The sequence below is a fragment of the Zalophus californianus genome, chromosome 8, assembly GCF_009762305.2.
Source record: "Zalophus californianus isolate mZalCal1 chromosome 8, mZalCal1.pri.v2, whole genome shotgun sequence".
Taxonomy (NCBI): Eukaryota; Metazoa; Chordata; class Mammalia; order Carnivora; family Otariidae; genus Zalophus; species Zalophus californianus.
This window is the reverse complement of record NC_045602.1, coordinates 24,122,227-24,138,274: the sequence shown is the minus strand read 5'-3', so window position 1 is coordinate 24,138,274 and position 16,048 is coordinate 24,122,227. Positions and strand designations below refer to the sequence as shown.

Genomic DNA, 16,048 nt, shown 5'->3' with positions numbered 1-16,048 from the left:
TTATCCATGATGTTAACATCTGAATGGAGGTACAGAAATAGGTTGTGAGTCAGAGGAGCTATCAGCATCAAATAAAGGATATTTTTCTGGGACAGGTGAAAGCTGATCTTATTTGTAGACAGGACACCCAGAAGGCAGAAAGAGTCTGAAGGTGCTGGAAGCAGTTTCTAAGAGAGCAAGGACTAGGGGGTGGTAAAACAGGAGGAATTAACATAGAAGAAAATGAAGGCTACATCTTCCTCTAAGACAGGAAAAGAAGAAGGAAGGTGGATAAATAAACACCTATGTAAAGAAGGAGGAAGAGGAGGAGGAGGAGGAGGGGGAGAGGAGGAGGAAGAAGAAGAAAGGAAGGGAGGGAGGAAAGCAGAGAGGCTGAAGGAGATTTCACCTAATATAGTAAACCTTTATCAGTAAAGTAAGAATCAAAATAATGATCAAGAAAGTTAGGTACCAATAGGTAACAGCATTAGTGTTTGAGGAAGAGTTTGAAACACCCATTGTGCTGTGGGTGTTCAAAAATCAACTATGGAAATCAACAGTGGATGAATAAGTACCACCAACCATCCAGGGCATTGAGGTTCAACATTCTGATTTCACAGAAGTCCACATCAGCAATATTCTGTGGCCAAGGAGCAAAAGGAGAGAAAGGTTGTGGCAAGCAATGTCCCAAGCTAGGCACTGCAGGGCATGGGCTAAGGGCTGAGAGAGGTTAGTTGGCAATGGTAGGATTAAAGTTTCTAGTCATGGCATCCAGACTGCACAAGGAAGCAAGTGAGGTCAGGAAAAACAATTAACAGATTTGTTAAGTTATCCTGGGAGGGCTCGTTGGTGACAAGTACTTTTGCTACACTGGATTTGGGAAAGGGGTACGGTATAAGGGAAGAGGTATGGTTATAGACCAGGCTTACCTGACTCAGGCTCTCAGAAGTAGAACAGCACTTGGGCACCCCAGTGCCAGGTGTGACCTTATTAGTGAAGAGGTCATGTGCAACAAAGTGGAAAGTTCATGGTACGTGACCTCTTTGGTCAAATTGTGAGGAAACCTTGAGCTCAGAGACTGGGAGAAAAAGGAATGGTCATTTACAGAAAAGCATGTCTTCAAACAATGAGAAACAAAGAAAAGGGGGCACCATAGCAGTTGAAAACTCTCGTTTTCCAGAGGATATATTTTACCTTCTATTCTACAATAGCCATTTTTTTAATTACAGGATCTGAATGGGAATATTTGGGGCAAATTATATGCTCTGGTTGTCCTAAGTTTTAAATGTTGTTTATAGATTGTTTCTATCAAACACAAAGATCAGAGACCTCGTTATAGTATATACTGACTCTGGGCATGACTGCCCTTAAACTCTTTCAGAAATATTAGCTACAGTCCCTTTCATATGTCTAGGGAACAATGCCATAGGAACCTTTAATCAAGACCCAATGAAAACATATGATTGTAGCTTCCTTTTGTCAAAATGGATGACAAGTATACTTGTCTGAAAGACAAGTATATGGAAGTATCTCAATACAAGATTTTTGTCTTAACTTTGCCTACAAGTGCCCACAGGTATCAAGTCACAGAGTCTCCAGTTAGCTAACACAAGGTATAGTATCATTCAGATAAGATTATTAGAGTCTGGGGAGGGGAGAATAAAAATCTATGATACCTAAGGCATTAAAGAAATTGAGTCATAAAATCACTTGTCCAAGATCACAAAGTGAATTGGGGCCACAGACAAGAATCTTTGGATCCCCTTTAAGAGGTTCATTTACTATCCCATGGATCTTAATATCACCTCAGACACAGAATCTGGTGAAACTTAGGATCAACCTGAAAAAAATTCCAAAATTGTCCATCGTTGCCCCTGCCCAGCTCCTTGAACCTTCATGAAAGACATTTTGGGAGACTGAGCAAGATCAGGCAGCCACCAGCTTTCCTTCCTGGGCACCCTTGTCTGAGTCTCCAACAATATCTCTGAGAATTCCAGGAAGGGGACCTGAGGCTTCCTTTTATTTTTTTCTTTAAATTTTTTTATTATGTTAATCACCATACATTACATCATTAGTTTTTGATGTAGTGTTCCATGATTCGTTGTTTGCATATAACACCCAGTGCTCCATGCAGAACGTGCCCTCTCTAATACCCATCGCCAGGCTAACCCATCCCCCCAACCCCCTCCCCTCTAGAACGCTCAGTTTGTTTTTCAGAGTCCATCGTCTCTCGTGGTTTGTCTCCCCCTCCGGCTCCCCCCGCTTCATTCTTCCCCTCCTGCTATCTTCTTCTTCTTCTTTTTTTCTTAACATATATTGCATTATTTGTTTCAGAGGTACAGGTCTGTGATTCAACAGTCTTGCACAATTCACGGCGTTCACCATAGCACATACCCTCCCCAATGTCTATCACCCAGCCACCCCATCCCTCCCACTCCAGCAACCCTCGGTTTGTTTCCTGAGATTAAGAATTCCTCATATCAGTGTGGTCATATGATACATGTCTTTCTCTGATTGACTTATTTCACTCAGCATAACACTGAGGCTTCCTTTTAACATTAACACCTGTCCTCTGGCTCTTCTCTCCCTTGCAGCTCCGAATGTCCTGGCTCATCCGTGGAGTCTTGCAGGGAAATGTCTCCTTGGTGCTGGTGGAGAACAAAACTGGGAAGGAACAAAGCAGAATGGTCTGGCATGTTGCCACCAATGAAGGCTTGAGCCTGTGGCAGTGGACGGTGCTGCCTCTTCTCGATGTGGCTGACAGGTGGGCCTCCATCCGTTCCTGTCACTCTCTTTTCCTCGATCAGCCAAGATGCAGAAAGGGGTCATGTCTTCCCCCCCCAACACTTCTACCCAAGATACAGATCCAGATGAGCACATACATGTGCATACACACAAATATGTACACACACACACACACACATACACACACACTTTCTACAGACTTTTAGGGAGCACTCAGTTTCTCTGTGGGATTTCCATGCTAATGAGCCCTCATCTCTTGCATCTCTGGCCTGGCCTGATTGGCTGCTTCCAGTATCTGTAGCAGGAAGAAATAAAACTGAACAACTCATATTACTGCCAAATAATAATCAGGCTCTATGCGTATATCACATTTTCTCTTAATTAATGCATTTTGCCTTACTTTCCCATTTGACATTTTATTTATCCCTTATTAACAACAAAATTTGTGACATGGGTAATACAGACCTTATCATGTTCCCCATGCCTGCCCTTTCACAAGATTCTCATCAAGAACCAAAGAGTTACAGCACCAGCAAGTTGGCCTCAGAGTGAGGACTGGTGCTCAGGTCAGTCCAAGTCCAGGGCTTTGTGGATTCAGGTCCCTGAAGCAGGTAGATGAGGGAGATGACAAATTCTTCAGTAAACAGAGGAGGGCTTCTACCAGAGGCCCTGCCCTGGGTCCTATTTGAATTCTATCCCCAGTGGCTTTGTGACCTTGAACTTCTCTGGGTCTCAGTTTCCTCATCTTTAAACTGAGAGGGTTGGACTAGAAGATCATTGACTCCATGTGGCTCTGAAATGGAGCTATAACCACTGAGAACATCTACCACTTGTCTCCCCGAGATGGCACCAGTCTGCCACCTGCAGTCGGCCAGGAGCAAGCTGGGCCTGGCTCAGCACATCAGCTCACGTGACTCCCTGATGCATCATACTGAGTCCTCCATGGTTGGTGCGCTGATCTGTTCCAGACCAAAAAAGGCAGAAGGCAGAGGATGGGGGCTACTTCTTTCAAGGGGGCAAATAAATGGGTCTGGAAGGGGAGCCTTTTATAGGCTAAATGTCAAACCCAGCAATCCAGAGCAGCCTCTGCATTTAGACTTTTTAAAACCCATTCAAATTACCATCCTGGTAGATCCACCTTTGAAAAATGAGGACAAAGAGCTTAAGGTAAGGCAAGGGTGTTGCCAGTTGCCTTGCAGCTTTGTAAGTATAAAGTTGGGTCTCAAATTCATCACCCAAACTTCACAGAGTCTGCTGTTTCCAAGAGCTCATAACTTGAGCTGTGCTGTCATGGGAAGAAGCGATTGTCCTCACTCTGAGCACCAGCTTCCCACTCCCTCAGATGTGTGTGGGTTAAAGATCAAAGCCCTTGGATATCCCGAGGCACAGTGCTGCCCCTAGGACAAATGGATTTAATTAAAGTGGAAGAAGGGGCAGTGTGGGCACTCCCTACCATAGACTGGTCTTTTGTCCTTCAGGATTGTGGGGGTTGCATGCAGGGGATGGAGAACAGGAGGATGATGCCAGAGCCCTCCCTCCTGGGAGATGCTAAATTAATTCGGATGAATCAAAGGGTTTTTTTTTTTTTCTCCTCAATCTAGCAAGTCCTCTCTCTTTCATAACCACTCCAGGGGATTTAGAGCAAGTAAGATGTTGACTCTGTTCACTCCCATCCGCTAGAGTTTCATTTGAAGGAGACTTTGTTCTCAGCCTCCATCTTCCCTGTTAAAGGCTGTTTACCAAACTGACATTTCCAATATTGATACTGAGACCAAACTGTCCAGTGGGAATTCAGACAAAGGCCAGCGTGGTTTGATGATGCTTTGTGACCTAATAAATGTGCAATTACAGAACACACGAGCGCCCCCCATTCACCAGGAGCCTGCACGCCACTGACATGTTCTGATGTGGGAAGCTACTCCCCCCACCCAGAGCTAGAGAAGATATAGAAGGCATCAAGACCCAGAGGAAAATGGGACTGCAGGAGAGTGAGGCACGGCAGTTTTCAGTTGCTAAAGTCACTTACCAGTAGATGTGACTAGCCCATAAAACAAAAAAAGCACTGTGGATGAAAGAGCATAGGCTTTAGTATCAGATAGTCCCAAGTTTAAAACTGTCTCAGCCACTCAGCAGTGGTGTGACCCCAGCCAGTCACTGAACCCCTCTGGGCCTTGGTGTCCACATTTGTAAAGTACGTATAGTACCAGTACAACTTCACCGTATTGTTATGAGACTAAATAAAACAACTGTTAAAAGCATCTATGTATAGTAAGTACCAGTGAATTTTATTTCCCACATCCTCCATCCTCATCGCTCAGTTAGGTAGTCTCAGATAACTCACTGAAAAAAGAGCACAAGTCACAACAACTGATCTTCCAAGTTAAGCCATGTTCTGTAAAACAGACATAATAAAATTTACCTCTGAGGCTTAGGGAAGTAAAGTGCTTGGTAGACTGCCTGGCCCACAGTAGGTGCTCAGTCAGTGATAACACTAACAATAACTATAATATGATAATAATAATATCTCCCCACCTAATGCCTCAGAAGAGGCTGGATGGCCAATTTAGCAATAATAACCAGTCATGCAACCCTAAGATAGAGGTGAGTGTTCTTCCGAATTTGCTATCATCAATGCTATGTAGACTCCTTATAAGGGGAAGTCACTGATGGAGGAGGAGCAAGAAACACATTCTTCCTTTTCCTCCCTGGGAGAGTGAGCTATAGCTGCCAGATTGCCAGAAAAATGAAAATGGGAGGAGGAAGAGGTAGAGGAAGGAAGTATATAAGGGAAAGAGAAGGAAAATGGATGAAAGATAAAGACCAACTCTCTTTCTCCCCACCCTGAGGTAGGCATTAGCACCTTGTACCACCTGCTTCCTTAGGCAGGTCGGGGCTTCAGCTATTCAGCACCCAAGTCCTGGACAGCTCCTCAATCATGGACCTTGAAGGAGCAGCTACTTTATTCCCAATGCTGTCCCAAATCTCCTCCGTTCCTAGGTTCCCCAACATTACATTACATTGCATACATTACAAAGTTTTTGAAGCAACTTTATTAGGGTTCACACGTTAGCTCTAAACTGCTCCCAGGTTCAAGACACTTATTTCAATTCAGTTGTACCTTGCTAGATTCTTACTTACAGACTTTGGCACCTTCCATTCTCTCCACCTGATATGTTCTTCCTTTACCTTCCTTCTCCCTAACTACCACTCTTCCTTCACTTTTTAAAGACTTCTAGACTAAATAGTATACCTACAATATTTTCTCATAGCTCTTGAAATATCCCTATAATAACTTGTCACTCTTTTCTATCTGGGTTTTTTTTTTTTTTTTTAAAGCTGAATATACACACTAATAAGACAGGGATCAAATCCATCTTATATATCACTGTTCCTTGAGCATCTAGAACATGCCTAACACATCATATGCCCAATAAATATGTGTTTACAGAATGATGTGTTGAGAGAAATTGCATATATTTCCAAATCCCAGCTGAATTAACTGAGAATTTCACTTGTTGGAATCCATCTAGCATTCTTCCTGTGTTCAATCTAACAAAACAGATAAAATCACATTACAATAAATACTGCTACAAAGTGTTCTATATATCAGAGCAACACCTATATCCCATCAGATGAACCCAAGCAGCATTTGTTCCTCTTAAGACAAGGAATTTTCTTTAGGGACTTGCCTGGTACCTGTGCTTTCTTTATCTCTGGTCACTGTTCTGTCAGAATCACTTTATAAGAAAGGCCTTGATCTTAATTGTGTGCCTTAATCCTTGTGAGTAGAGAGAGCTAGAGCTGAGCACTCGAGAGCAAAGAGCTATATTCACATTGCTGCCACCACATAGTAGTCTTTCTGTGAAGGCTCAGAGAATATGCCATTGGTATATAAAGGATGATGATAGGGAGACATTGATCCATGGAAAGGTATTTCTTCTGTCCATTTACAAACGGGCAAAGGGATAGAAATAATGTCACACTCTGTCATCATTATAAAGTGATATTAACCAACTAGAGTATCAAACCATACTATAAAGAGTAACAAGAAAAATCTCCACGAGTAGTGCCCATGATGTTTTGAGCAGTAGCAGCATCCTTCGAATACAGATACGTGCTTTCAAGGTAATTTTGAAGGACAGCACCAAGTCAAATACTGGCTTGATGTGTGCTTAAGAGTTATCTCATTACTTTAAATCCACCTCATATAGCTAGTTTTCTTCATTCCCTCCCCATTCAACTGCCATTCTTTCTGTTGGAATTAATTCTACGTTTTCTCAAAATGGAAGTAAGGCATGTTCTCTCCCCTTAATCTGTCAGGTTTTTATAGGGACATAGTTTTCCTCTTTATAATCACATATCCCAGTAAATTAAACACAATGTTCTGACACCATCTTAAGCTTTGACATGCTTACAGAGCAGAAGCAGGTGCTAAGTTTGACTCATTACAAGATGGATTTGGAAACGCCATGGATCAAACCTTGTCCCACAAATCACTGCAATCACACAGTCAGATAGAAAGTACATAACTTAATGTGCATGTGGAGGCTCTCTTCCCCAACATTATCATTATAAAGGCTTTTAGCCGTACCCTATATACATAGTCTAACAAGAAAAAATGTTCCCTCTGAAGATATTTAGATTTCTGTTCTTTTTGTATCCTTTGTCCTAAATGACAAGTAGTGTGTTTGACAAATGCATCTTTCAAATGGGATCTGTTAAACTGAGAGTTATGTCTTCATGTACTGAGGCCAACCTCCACAGAGCCAAGATTTTTCTCATATCCCATTCTTGTTTCTCATCCACAGAACCTCCACTTTAGACGGGGTGCTATCAGTAACAATACTCTCTCTTTGTGTAGCATCTTTCTGTGATGAAAAAGGCATTTTCATTACTTATTCTTACCTGAGTAGAGAAGTAGTAACTTCCAGGGAGAAGAAATCCAGAAATTTACAATGAACCTCAGTTTGCAGGTCTCGACACACTCCTAAGAAGCTGTGTTTAATTCAGACTTTTGTAAATTGAATCACAGCTTCCTGATAGAGCTATGAGCAGAGTTATAAATGATAATGACTAGACTAGCTTTCATTGAGTACTACTTCATGCCCGTCACTGTCACAAATACTTAACATGCATTATCTCATTCGATCCTTATAACAGCCCTTGGGATAGACACTGTAATTAATTCCCCTTTTTTATAAGAGGAATAGAAGTTCTAAAGAGATTAAATAACTTTCCCTTAACTCTTAGGCTAGTCTACTTCGTATGTACATGCCTGAGGAAATGAAAGCATGGTGTTTGGCATGTAGTAGAAAACTTGATAAGTGATTGCCATCATTATGAACAAAATATTTTGGTTTTGGATTTTTTAGACCACACCTCTTATTCATTTTGAGTTAGTTTATTGTCTTTCCTTTGCATCTTCTACCACGGAAACCCATCGTCTGCTTCCCCAGCCCAGCTCCTGCTGAAGACCACTCCCCACCCAGCCCTTGCCTATTCTCCTTCTCTCAGACCTCCAGCCTGGGCAGTACCACCAGCACAGGGAGAGTCTCTCCTTGCTCTCCTGGGACACAATGGCCCCTTCCCCATGTGCCTTTTCAGTTCACCACTCCAGCATGTCTTTAACTATCTCCACTTCAGAACTAGAGCATAAGTCCCAATAGCCATTTTTCATTTGCAAATGTATTCATGTACCATGTCTAACAAAAGCATAAATATAAAATATGTTTAGTTATACATTTAATGAATCACCCTCAAGTAGAGAATAAAGTTCACTTCCTTAAGGACAGACACAGAAAATCTAGGTCATACAATGGCTACACAGTCCCCAGGGGAAGCCAGCAGAGGGTCAGGCCCTGCCTGGGCTCTTCACCTTCTGCCTGCCTTCTCTTCTGCACAAGTTCCCATTTGCCTCCACCAGTTCCAGGAAGGAGAGATGCCTATGGAAGGAGTGGATGTCACCCCTGCAAGCCCCTCAAACCAGTGTCTGCTGCCCCTCTACAGGACAGGCTGTGTCAGCTGTCACAACAGCTCCTGGAATTCCATATACTCTGCCCCATATTCCTTGCACCCACAGCAGCCATGCACCTGCCTCCCCAAGTGCTTTACCCCCTCACAACTCTCAGTTCCCACTCTGTCCCACACTTTGGGGTAGCTGGGGCAGATATGTCATCCCCCGTTTTCAGGTGAGAAGATGGAGGCACAGAAGGGTTAAATCAAGGTACGGGGAGTTAAACATAGAGGCTCTTCCTCAGAGCTCCTTCCATCTCCTTTCAGTCCACCAGAGAATACCTGTGAATGCTCTAGTGTAAAATGGTACTAACCTCCAAAGTCATCCAGATATTATGTATGTATCCAGCCAACACTTACTGACTACTTGGTGCCAGGTGATAGGCTTACCTGGACAAGCAATGTATTTCAGCCCTCTAGGAATATCATCTAAGGGGGAGCCTGGTAGGAAACCAAGACCTTTGCATCACAGGGCAGTCAAGGCCAGGGAAGAGGGAAGCACAGACAGAAGAGCATGAGGCTCAATAAAGCCACAGCTGTTGGGGTTCCTTGCTTGCCAAACGGGCTCCTTTCTGGTAGCCAGTTTGGGATTCTCCCTCTGCCAGATATGCCCATGCTAACAGAAGCAGAGAGCAATGACTGTCACCCTGGGTAGCCTGCATTTGTTCATTCATTCACTATCAACAGATGCACATCAAGGACTCACTCGGGAGTGCCCCCACGGGCTTCAAAGTCAGAGGTGGGGACAATGGGAAGGGAAAAATCTCAAGGCTCTCATTCCCAGGTGGCATCTACCCCTCCGGAGTGAGTCTGACTGCCCTGAGTCCATGTACGCAGGCAAAACACAGCACTTCCAGGGCCCTCTTCCCAGTGGGTAAAGAAAAAAAGATGCTCTCTGCCTCTAGCCAGCTGTGGTAGTGCAAGTGTCCCTTTCTGAAGCTACAGGGGCCAGGGATTGTCACATGCTTATTAACATCAGCCTGAGTTAGTCCTCTGAGCCAGGAGAAAACGGTAGGCTCCAGGGCAATTTTAGGCCAAACAGGGTGAATAATAACACTGACTAAACCCAGCAAGCTCAAAGCCCTTCATGGATAACTTGACTTTGCTCTCCTTACCTTCCCCAGAGAGATGAGGGACTTAACATCCCAGAGCACTAGAGCACACTCCTTAAATCCATGTTGCCTTACTCAGGCGTGTCCCTAGTCCTGGAGAGGTGTAAAGTGTGCACTGGGGGATGGCTGGAGATGTGAGGGAAAGGTACTTCAGAGTCCTGCAGCCAGACAAGGGCTAACTTTACCCATCATCCTACCCCCAGGAGGGAGTTAGTCATCAACCCAACCATGTCATGTACATGGAGAACACCTAAGTAACTAGGTTTGTGCTACATGATATGTTGGTTGGGTAATACTACCCAGAGTAACATTAAACCTCCAATCCTCAGGGACGTACAAAAAGAAATGTATTTCTTACCCATGTGAAATCCAAAATGAGTGTGCTAGTTGGAGAGTGTCCTTCCACATGGTCATCCAGGGGCCCAGCCTCCTTCTCTCTGTGGCTCAATCCTTTTCTCCAGTTTTGGAATCCTTTGCATTAAGACAGCCAATGGAGAAAGCATGGGGGAGAGGGGAAGAAATCTCACATAGGAAGATTTTTGTGATTCATTGCTTCAGCTCACTTTCCGTTGGCTAGAACTCAGTCACGTGGTATGCTGCAAGGGATGATGAGGAATGTAGTCTAGCTGTGTGTCCAGAAGAAGGGAAAATGGGTTTGATGGGGTTAAAAATAAAAGGTATGTTGTGTCATGGAATTAGCCAAGAAATATAGCCCCTATCTCTGGGCATCTATCAGAGTGTCATTTGAGAATACCAATTCCTTATTTAGCTACTCTGAGCATTGATCAGTCTTTTCCTCGAACCTTCATAATTCAAGGCTGAAATCAATTCCAGGATCTATTCTAAAACATGAATGTTTCATTCCCAAAATTTTATGACATAGAGAAACCTTACTTTCTCACAGAAATCACCCAGAATTTCCCTCACTGAATTTTTCCTTTCTAAAATCAAAACATAAATTAAATAAATAAAAGGTATTTTTGAGAAGGCTTAAAACCAGTAAGGTACCATAGGACAATTGAAAAACTTGGCTAAACATTTTTCAAATTCATTTTTTTAATTTTATTTTTAAAATTTTTTTATTATGTTCAACGATTCATTAGTTGCATTTAACACCCAGAGCTCATCACAACACATACCCTCCTTAATACCCATCACCCGGCTACCCCATCCCCCCACCCCCCTCTCTTTTGTAACCCTCAGTTTGGTTCCCAGAGTCCAGAGTCTCTCATGGTTTGTCTCCCTCTCTGATTTCTTCCCCTTCTGTTTTCCCTCCCTTCCCCTGTGGGCCTCCACGCTATTCCTTATGTTCCACATATGAGTGATATTATATGATAACTGTCGTTCTCTGCTTGACTTATTCCACTTAGCATAATCCCTCCAGTTCCATCCATGTCGATGCAAATAGTAGGTATTCATCTTTTCTGATGACTGAGTAATATTCCATTGTATATATGAACCATATCTTCTTTATCCATTCATCTGTTGAAGGACATCTTGGCTCCTTCCACAGTTTGGCTATTGTGAACATTGCTGCTATGAACATTGGGGTGCATGTGCCCCTTCTTTTCACTACGTCTGTATCTTTGGTATAAATACCTAGTAGTGCAATTGCTGGGTTGTAGGGTAGCTCTATTTTTAACATCTTGAGGAAGCTCCATACTGTTTTCCAGAGTGGCCGTACCAGCTTGCATTGCCACCAATAGTGTAAGAGGGTTCCCCTTTCTCCACATCCTCATCAACATTTGTTATTTCCTGCCTTGTTAATATTTGCCATTCTAACTGGTGTAAGGTGGTATCCCATTGTGGTTTTGATTTGTATTTTGCTGATAGCTAGTGATGTTGAACATTTTTTCATGTGTCTGTTAGCCATTTGTATGTCTTCTTTGGAGAAGTGTCTGTTCATGTCTTCTGCCCATTTTTTGACTGGATTATTTGTTTTTTGGGTGTTGAGTTTGAGAAGTTCTTCATAGATCTTGGATACCAGTCCTTTTTCTTATCACTTGCAAATATCTCCTCCCATTCTGTGGGTTGCCTCTTAGTTTTGCTGACTGTTTCCTTTGCAGTGCAGAAGATTTTATCTTGATGAAGTCCCAGAAGTTCATTTTTGCTTTTGTTTCCCTTGTGTTTGGAGATGTATCTTAAAAGAAGTTGCTGTCGGTGATGTCGAAGAGGTTACTGTCCATATTCTCCTCTAGGATTTTGATGGATTCCTGTCTCACATTAAGGTCTTTCATCCATTTTGAGTTTATCTTTGTGTATGGTGTAAGAGAATGGTCCAGTTTCATTCTTCTGCATGTGGCTGTCCAACTTTCCCAGCACCATTTACTGAAGAGACTGTCTTTTTTCCATTGGGTATTTTCTCCTGATTTATTGAAGATTAGTTAACCATAGAGTTGAGGGTCCATTTCTGGAGTCTCTATTCTGTTCCACTGATCTATGTGTCTGTTTTTTTGCCAATACCATGCTGTCTTGATGATCACAGCCTTGTAATAGAGCTGGAAGTAGGTATCGTGATGCCCCCAGCTTTAGTTTTCTTTTTCAACATTCTCCTGGAGATTCGGGGTCTTTCTGGTCCCATACAAATTTTACGATTGTTTGTTCCAGCTCTGTGAAAAATGTCAATGGTATTTTGATAGGGATTGCATTGAAAATGTAGATCAAATTCATTTTTTTAATAATGCAGAGCCCCAGGCTCCAGACACAGAGATTCGAACTCAGGAGGTCACATATTAGGCCAAGGATACATTTTTTTTTTTTAAGTTTCATAAGTGATTTTGATGTTTGACCACATTTGGAAGTCACCGGCATAAAATGTCAGATTCAGATGTCTTGTGGGCAAGACAGGGTAATGACTGACTAGGGAAGGATCATTGTCACATCGTCATCAAACATACAGTAAGCCCCCATCAAGCACAGAGGAAGGAAAGGGGTGTGTGACCCAGCCTCTTGCCAGTCACAGGGCCTGCATGCTGGGGATGGGGAGAGACACGGAGCATACACACTGAGAGGCAAACAGCAACACGTGTGGTATTGTGCAGAGTCCAACAGCATGGCCAATATTCGGATGGCGTGGTGACGTCCCTGTCAGGGGGGATGTCATGGAGAACATGGATTATTATAAGATGAACCTTGAGGAAAATTTAGATCTTCCAGAAACGGGACAGGGACAAGAGCATTCCAAAGAAGGCCATCAGGATGAATGGAGGCTTATAGGCAGGGATGTTTTATGTGGGTTCAAGAATAGCCAACTAGGTTGTATCAGAGAATCCTGAGCAATCTGCTTGGCAGAATGTGAGCATGGATATTGGGCCACATATTTTGGACTCCACACTGTGGAGGATGGGAAACCAGAGCAAGAAGACTGTTGAAAGCTCTGTGAGGGACCAAATGTGAAATGCTCTGTGCCTGGAAATAGAGCACAGAAGGGGGGAAGAGAGGCTGGAGGAGAAGAGGCCTCTTCTGCTGCCACCTTCTAAATGGCACCATTGACCCAGGACTGCCATGAATCAGCCCTCCAAGAGGAAGGGGATAGGTGTGCCTGGTGGCTCAGCAATGCAATGTGCAGCCAGGCATAGATATATACAAATCAAACATTCATAACTCTGAAAGTTATCTGGCCCTGTTTCTTTCTCAGAAAATATCCCAGATCACTGGAGCAAGGAGTAGATTAGCAATTCTGAGCTTTAAATCCTATTTCTAACACTGATTTACTGCGACGTTTGGGACAAGTTGTTGCTTTTGATTGCTGAGTTTCCACAATCAAGAGTGCAAAGCAGTGAGACAGATCCTGCCTGTGAGCCTGGTTTTAAGTAGTCACGCAAAATGGCAATAAGTGAACCCCTTTAGAATAACAGGATGTTCAGATCTTCTCAAGATTTCCTTTGTAATATCCACAGCTCAATTTACAAGTCAACAGATGTGCATGTTTTTCATAGCTCTTAGTGCCCCTCAGAATGTAGACCTAAGTTCTCCGCCCTTCTCTCCCCAAGCACAGAGTTTGGAATTTAGGGGGAAACTGGACTGCTGATATTTGAAACAAAGCAGAATCCAATTCTATACGTGCTGTTCTCTAGGATCTCCTCGGTGTACACCACATCTACCCTCACCTCTGTGAGGTGACGCATAGTCTTCATCTCACCTGAGTCCCATACCTGGCTTAACAGCTGCCTGATCTGCATCCTGCCCACACATTCAATATGCCCCCCAACACCCCGCCCCTATGTGATTCTTCTGTCCATAGCCCTACCATTATCTGAGACCTTCAGTTCTTCAAAGTCTTTCTTGACTTCTCTCTCACTGCCCAGATTCAATGTTTTCCCAGGTTGTACATTCTAGCTCTATGGGAGCAGAACTAAAAAGGTGTTTAGAAATCTCCTAGTCACTGAATCACAAGTCCTCTGAATTCCTCAAGGTCAGGGTCGATGTCTTGTGCATCTCCATACTCCCAGCTACAGACACGGTGCCTGACTCAGAGTAAGAGCTCAAATAATCTTTGCTCAAAGGCAGAGGGGGAGATATGGAACTTATAACACTGCTGAGGAAGCACAGATTTCTAATAAAAACATAAAACAGGAACAATGAACAAGAATTCCCATGCTAAAGAAAAGCTTCCACTATAAAAAAAAAAATACCCATATTACATAGGTGATTTTTTTTTAAACTAAGATGGTGCTTAACAAATTTCAGTGACTTGCCCAGGGTCCCACCAAGTATGTGGCCCAGTCCTCACGCCACTCTACCTTTTGAAACTTGGCCCTCAACAAGCAGAGAAAGCTGCTAATTCACCCTCATAAAGATATTTCTGTCAGGAGAGAAGGGAACCAGCAACAACCCTTTTCTTGGGTCTTCTCACCGTGGAGAGTGCCTCCACCTCTGGCACCATCTCAGCTCTCAAAGCCATAAGCCCACACAACAGCCAAGAGTAGAGGAAGAAGCCAGTGTCGGAAATGTCTCTCTGTCCTGAGAAAGGTGCAGTGGATATCCCCGTCTCTTGAGCAGAATGGATGCAGGTGCCGTCTAGCTCTGGACAGCCTTCCAAAGACCCCCATTTGTTCCAAGGGATCCCCGGGGCAAGTGCATGACCTCTCCTCCCTCAGGGCACTTGACACTTTTGAGCCTATTGAGCAGGTGTATTCATGCACCGGCACCTCCCCTTCCGGGCCGGGGCTCCTGGAAGCAAGATCTGCCCTTCACCATTCCCCGCAAACCTAGGGCCCAGGGAGAGCTCAATATACATAGTGCAGAATGAGAAAATGAAAGAGCAAAGTGGGAACTTGCCAGAGAAGGGCTTCTTCTCTCCCTGCAGTCTGGTGGAACACCCTGGTGGCAGGTCTTGCTGATTGGTGGCATGCCATGGCAAATGTGGGAACCAGAACCATTAGTCACACACAGCCAGTGCCTGGAAGCCTGGGACTGAGACTGTTGAAGAGTGTGAGTGATTCTCTGTGCTTGCTCAGCTTGGCTGAAAACTCATTTTCTCCCCTCTTCCACCCCAAAGGGCTCCCTCACAGAAGCCAACTCATTGTGAAAGATCTCTGTGGCCCTTGAATCACTCTGTAGTGACTCCCCCCTCACTGCCGTGGGGGTCATGATGCCCAGAGGGGAAACAAAGTCAGAGCATGGTAAATTCCTTCTGAGAGTTGGGGCTGAGCAGGAAGAGAGGGTGCTTCCAACTACTGAGTCTGGCCTTTAATGTCCGGACCTACTTTACTGTCGCAGAGCCAGACTTCTAGAGTCAGGCAGGGCACACATGTCCAGCCCTGGCCATGGTGATCTGAGCCAGGCTGGTCCCAGGAACCCAAAGCTGGCCATCAGCCACTCCTCTTGAACTGGTAACTGAAGTCAATTATGCAGATAATAGGATGGATGTGGCGGGGCTTTTTCATCACATACATTATTCTAATAGAAATGCATACCGCGACCCGAGCTTTGTGACATTCCATTTTAGAAGACTTTTGCCGAGCAAATCAAGTGCGCAGTGAGAAATTGGAGAAAGCATTTTTCCTTAGCAATATCTGCCAGCTCTATCCTAAGCAGCCAGAACCCAGACAAGCCTCAGCTGCGAAAAGGGATGCAGAACACTCCCCCCCCCCCCTTCTGAGCCCACTAAATGGTCCAGAGGAATCTGAGATGTGGTTGGTGCCCATCCGTTAAATAAATGCCTTTTACCCAGGCTGGCCATTCTTTCTCGCTGTCTA

The 16,048-nt window shown here is 43.9% G+C and overlaps 1 protein-coding gene across 1 annotated transcript in view; it reads left to right on the top strand.

The window, feature by feature from the left end:
• ALK (ALK receptor tyrosine kinase) overlaps positions 1-16,048 on the top strand; it is a 685,531-nt gene that overhangs the window by 581,679 nt on the left and 87,804 nt on the right. Inside the window, exon 9 of the mRNA XM_027621933.2 lies at positions 2,574-2,743. Coding sequence (XP_027477734.1) covers positions 2,574-2,743 — 170 coding nt within the window. The remainder of the gene's footprint in view (positions 1-2,573; positions 2,744-16,048) is intronic.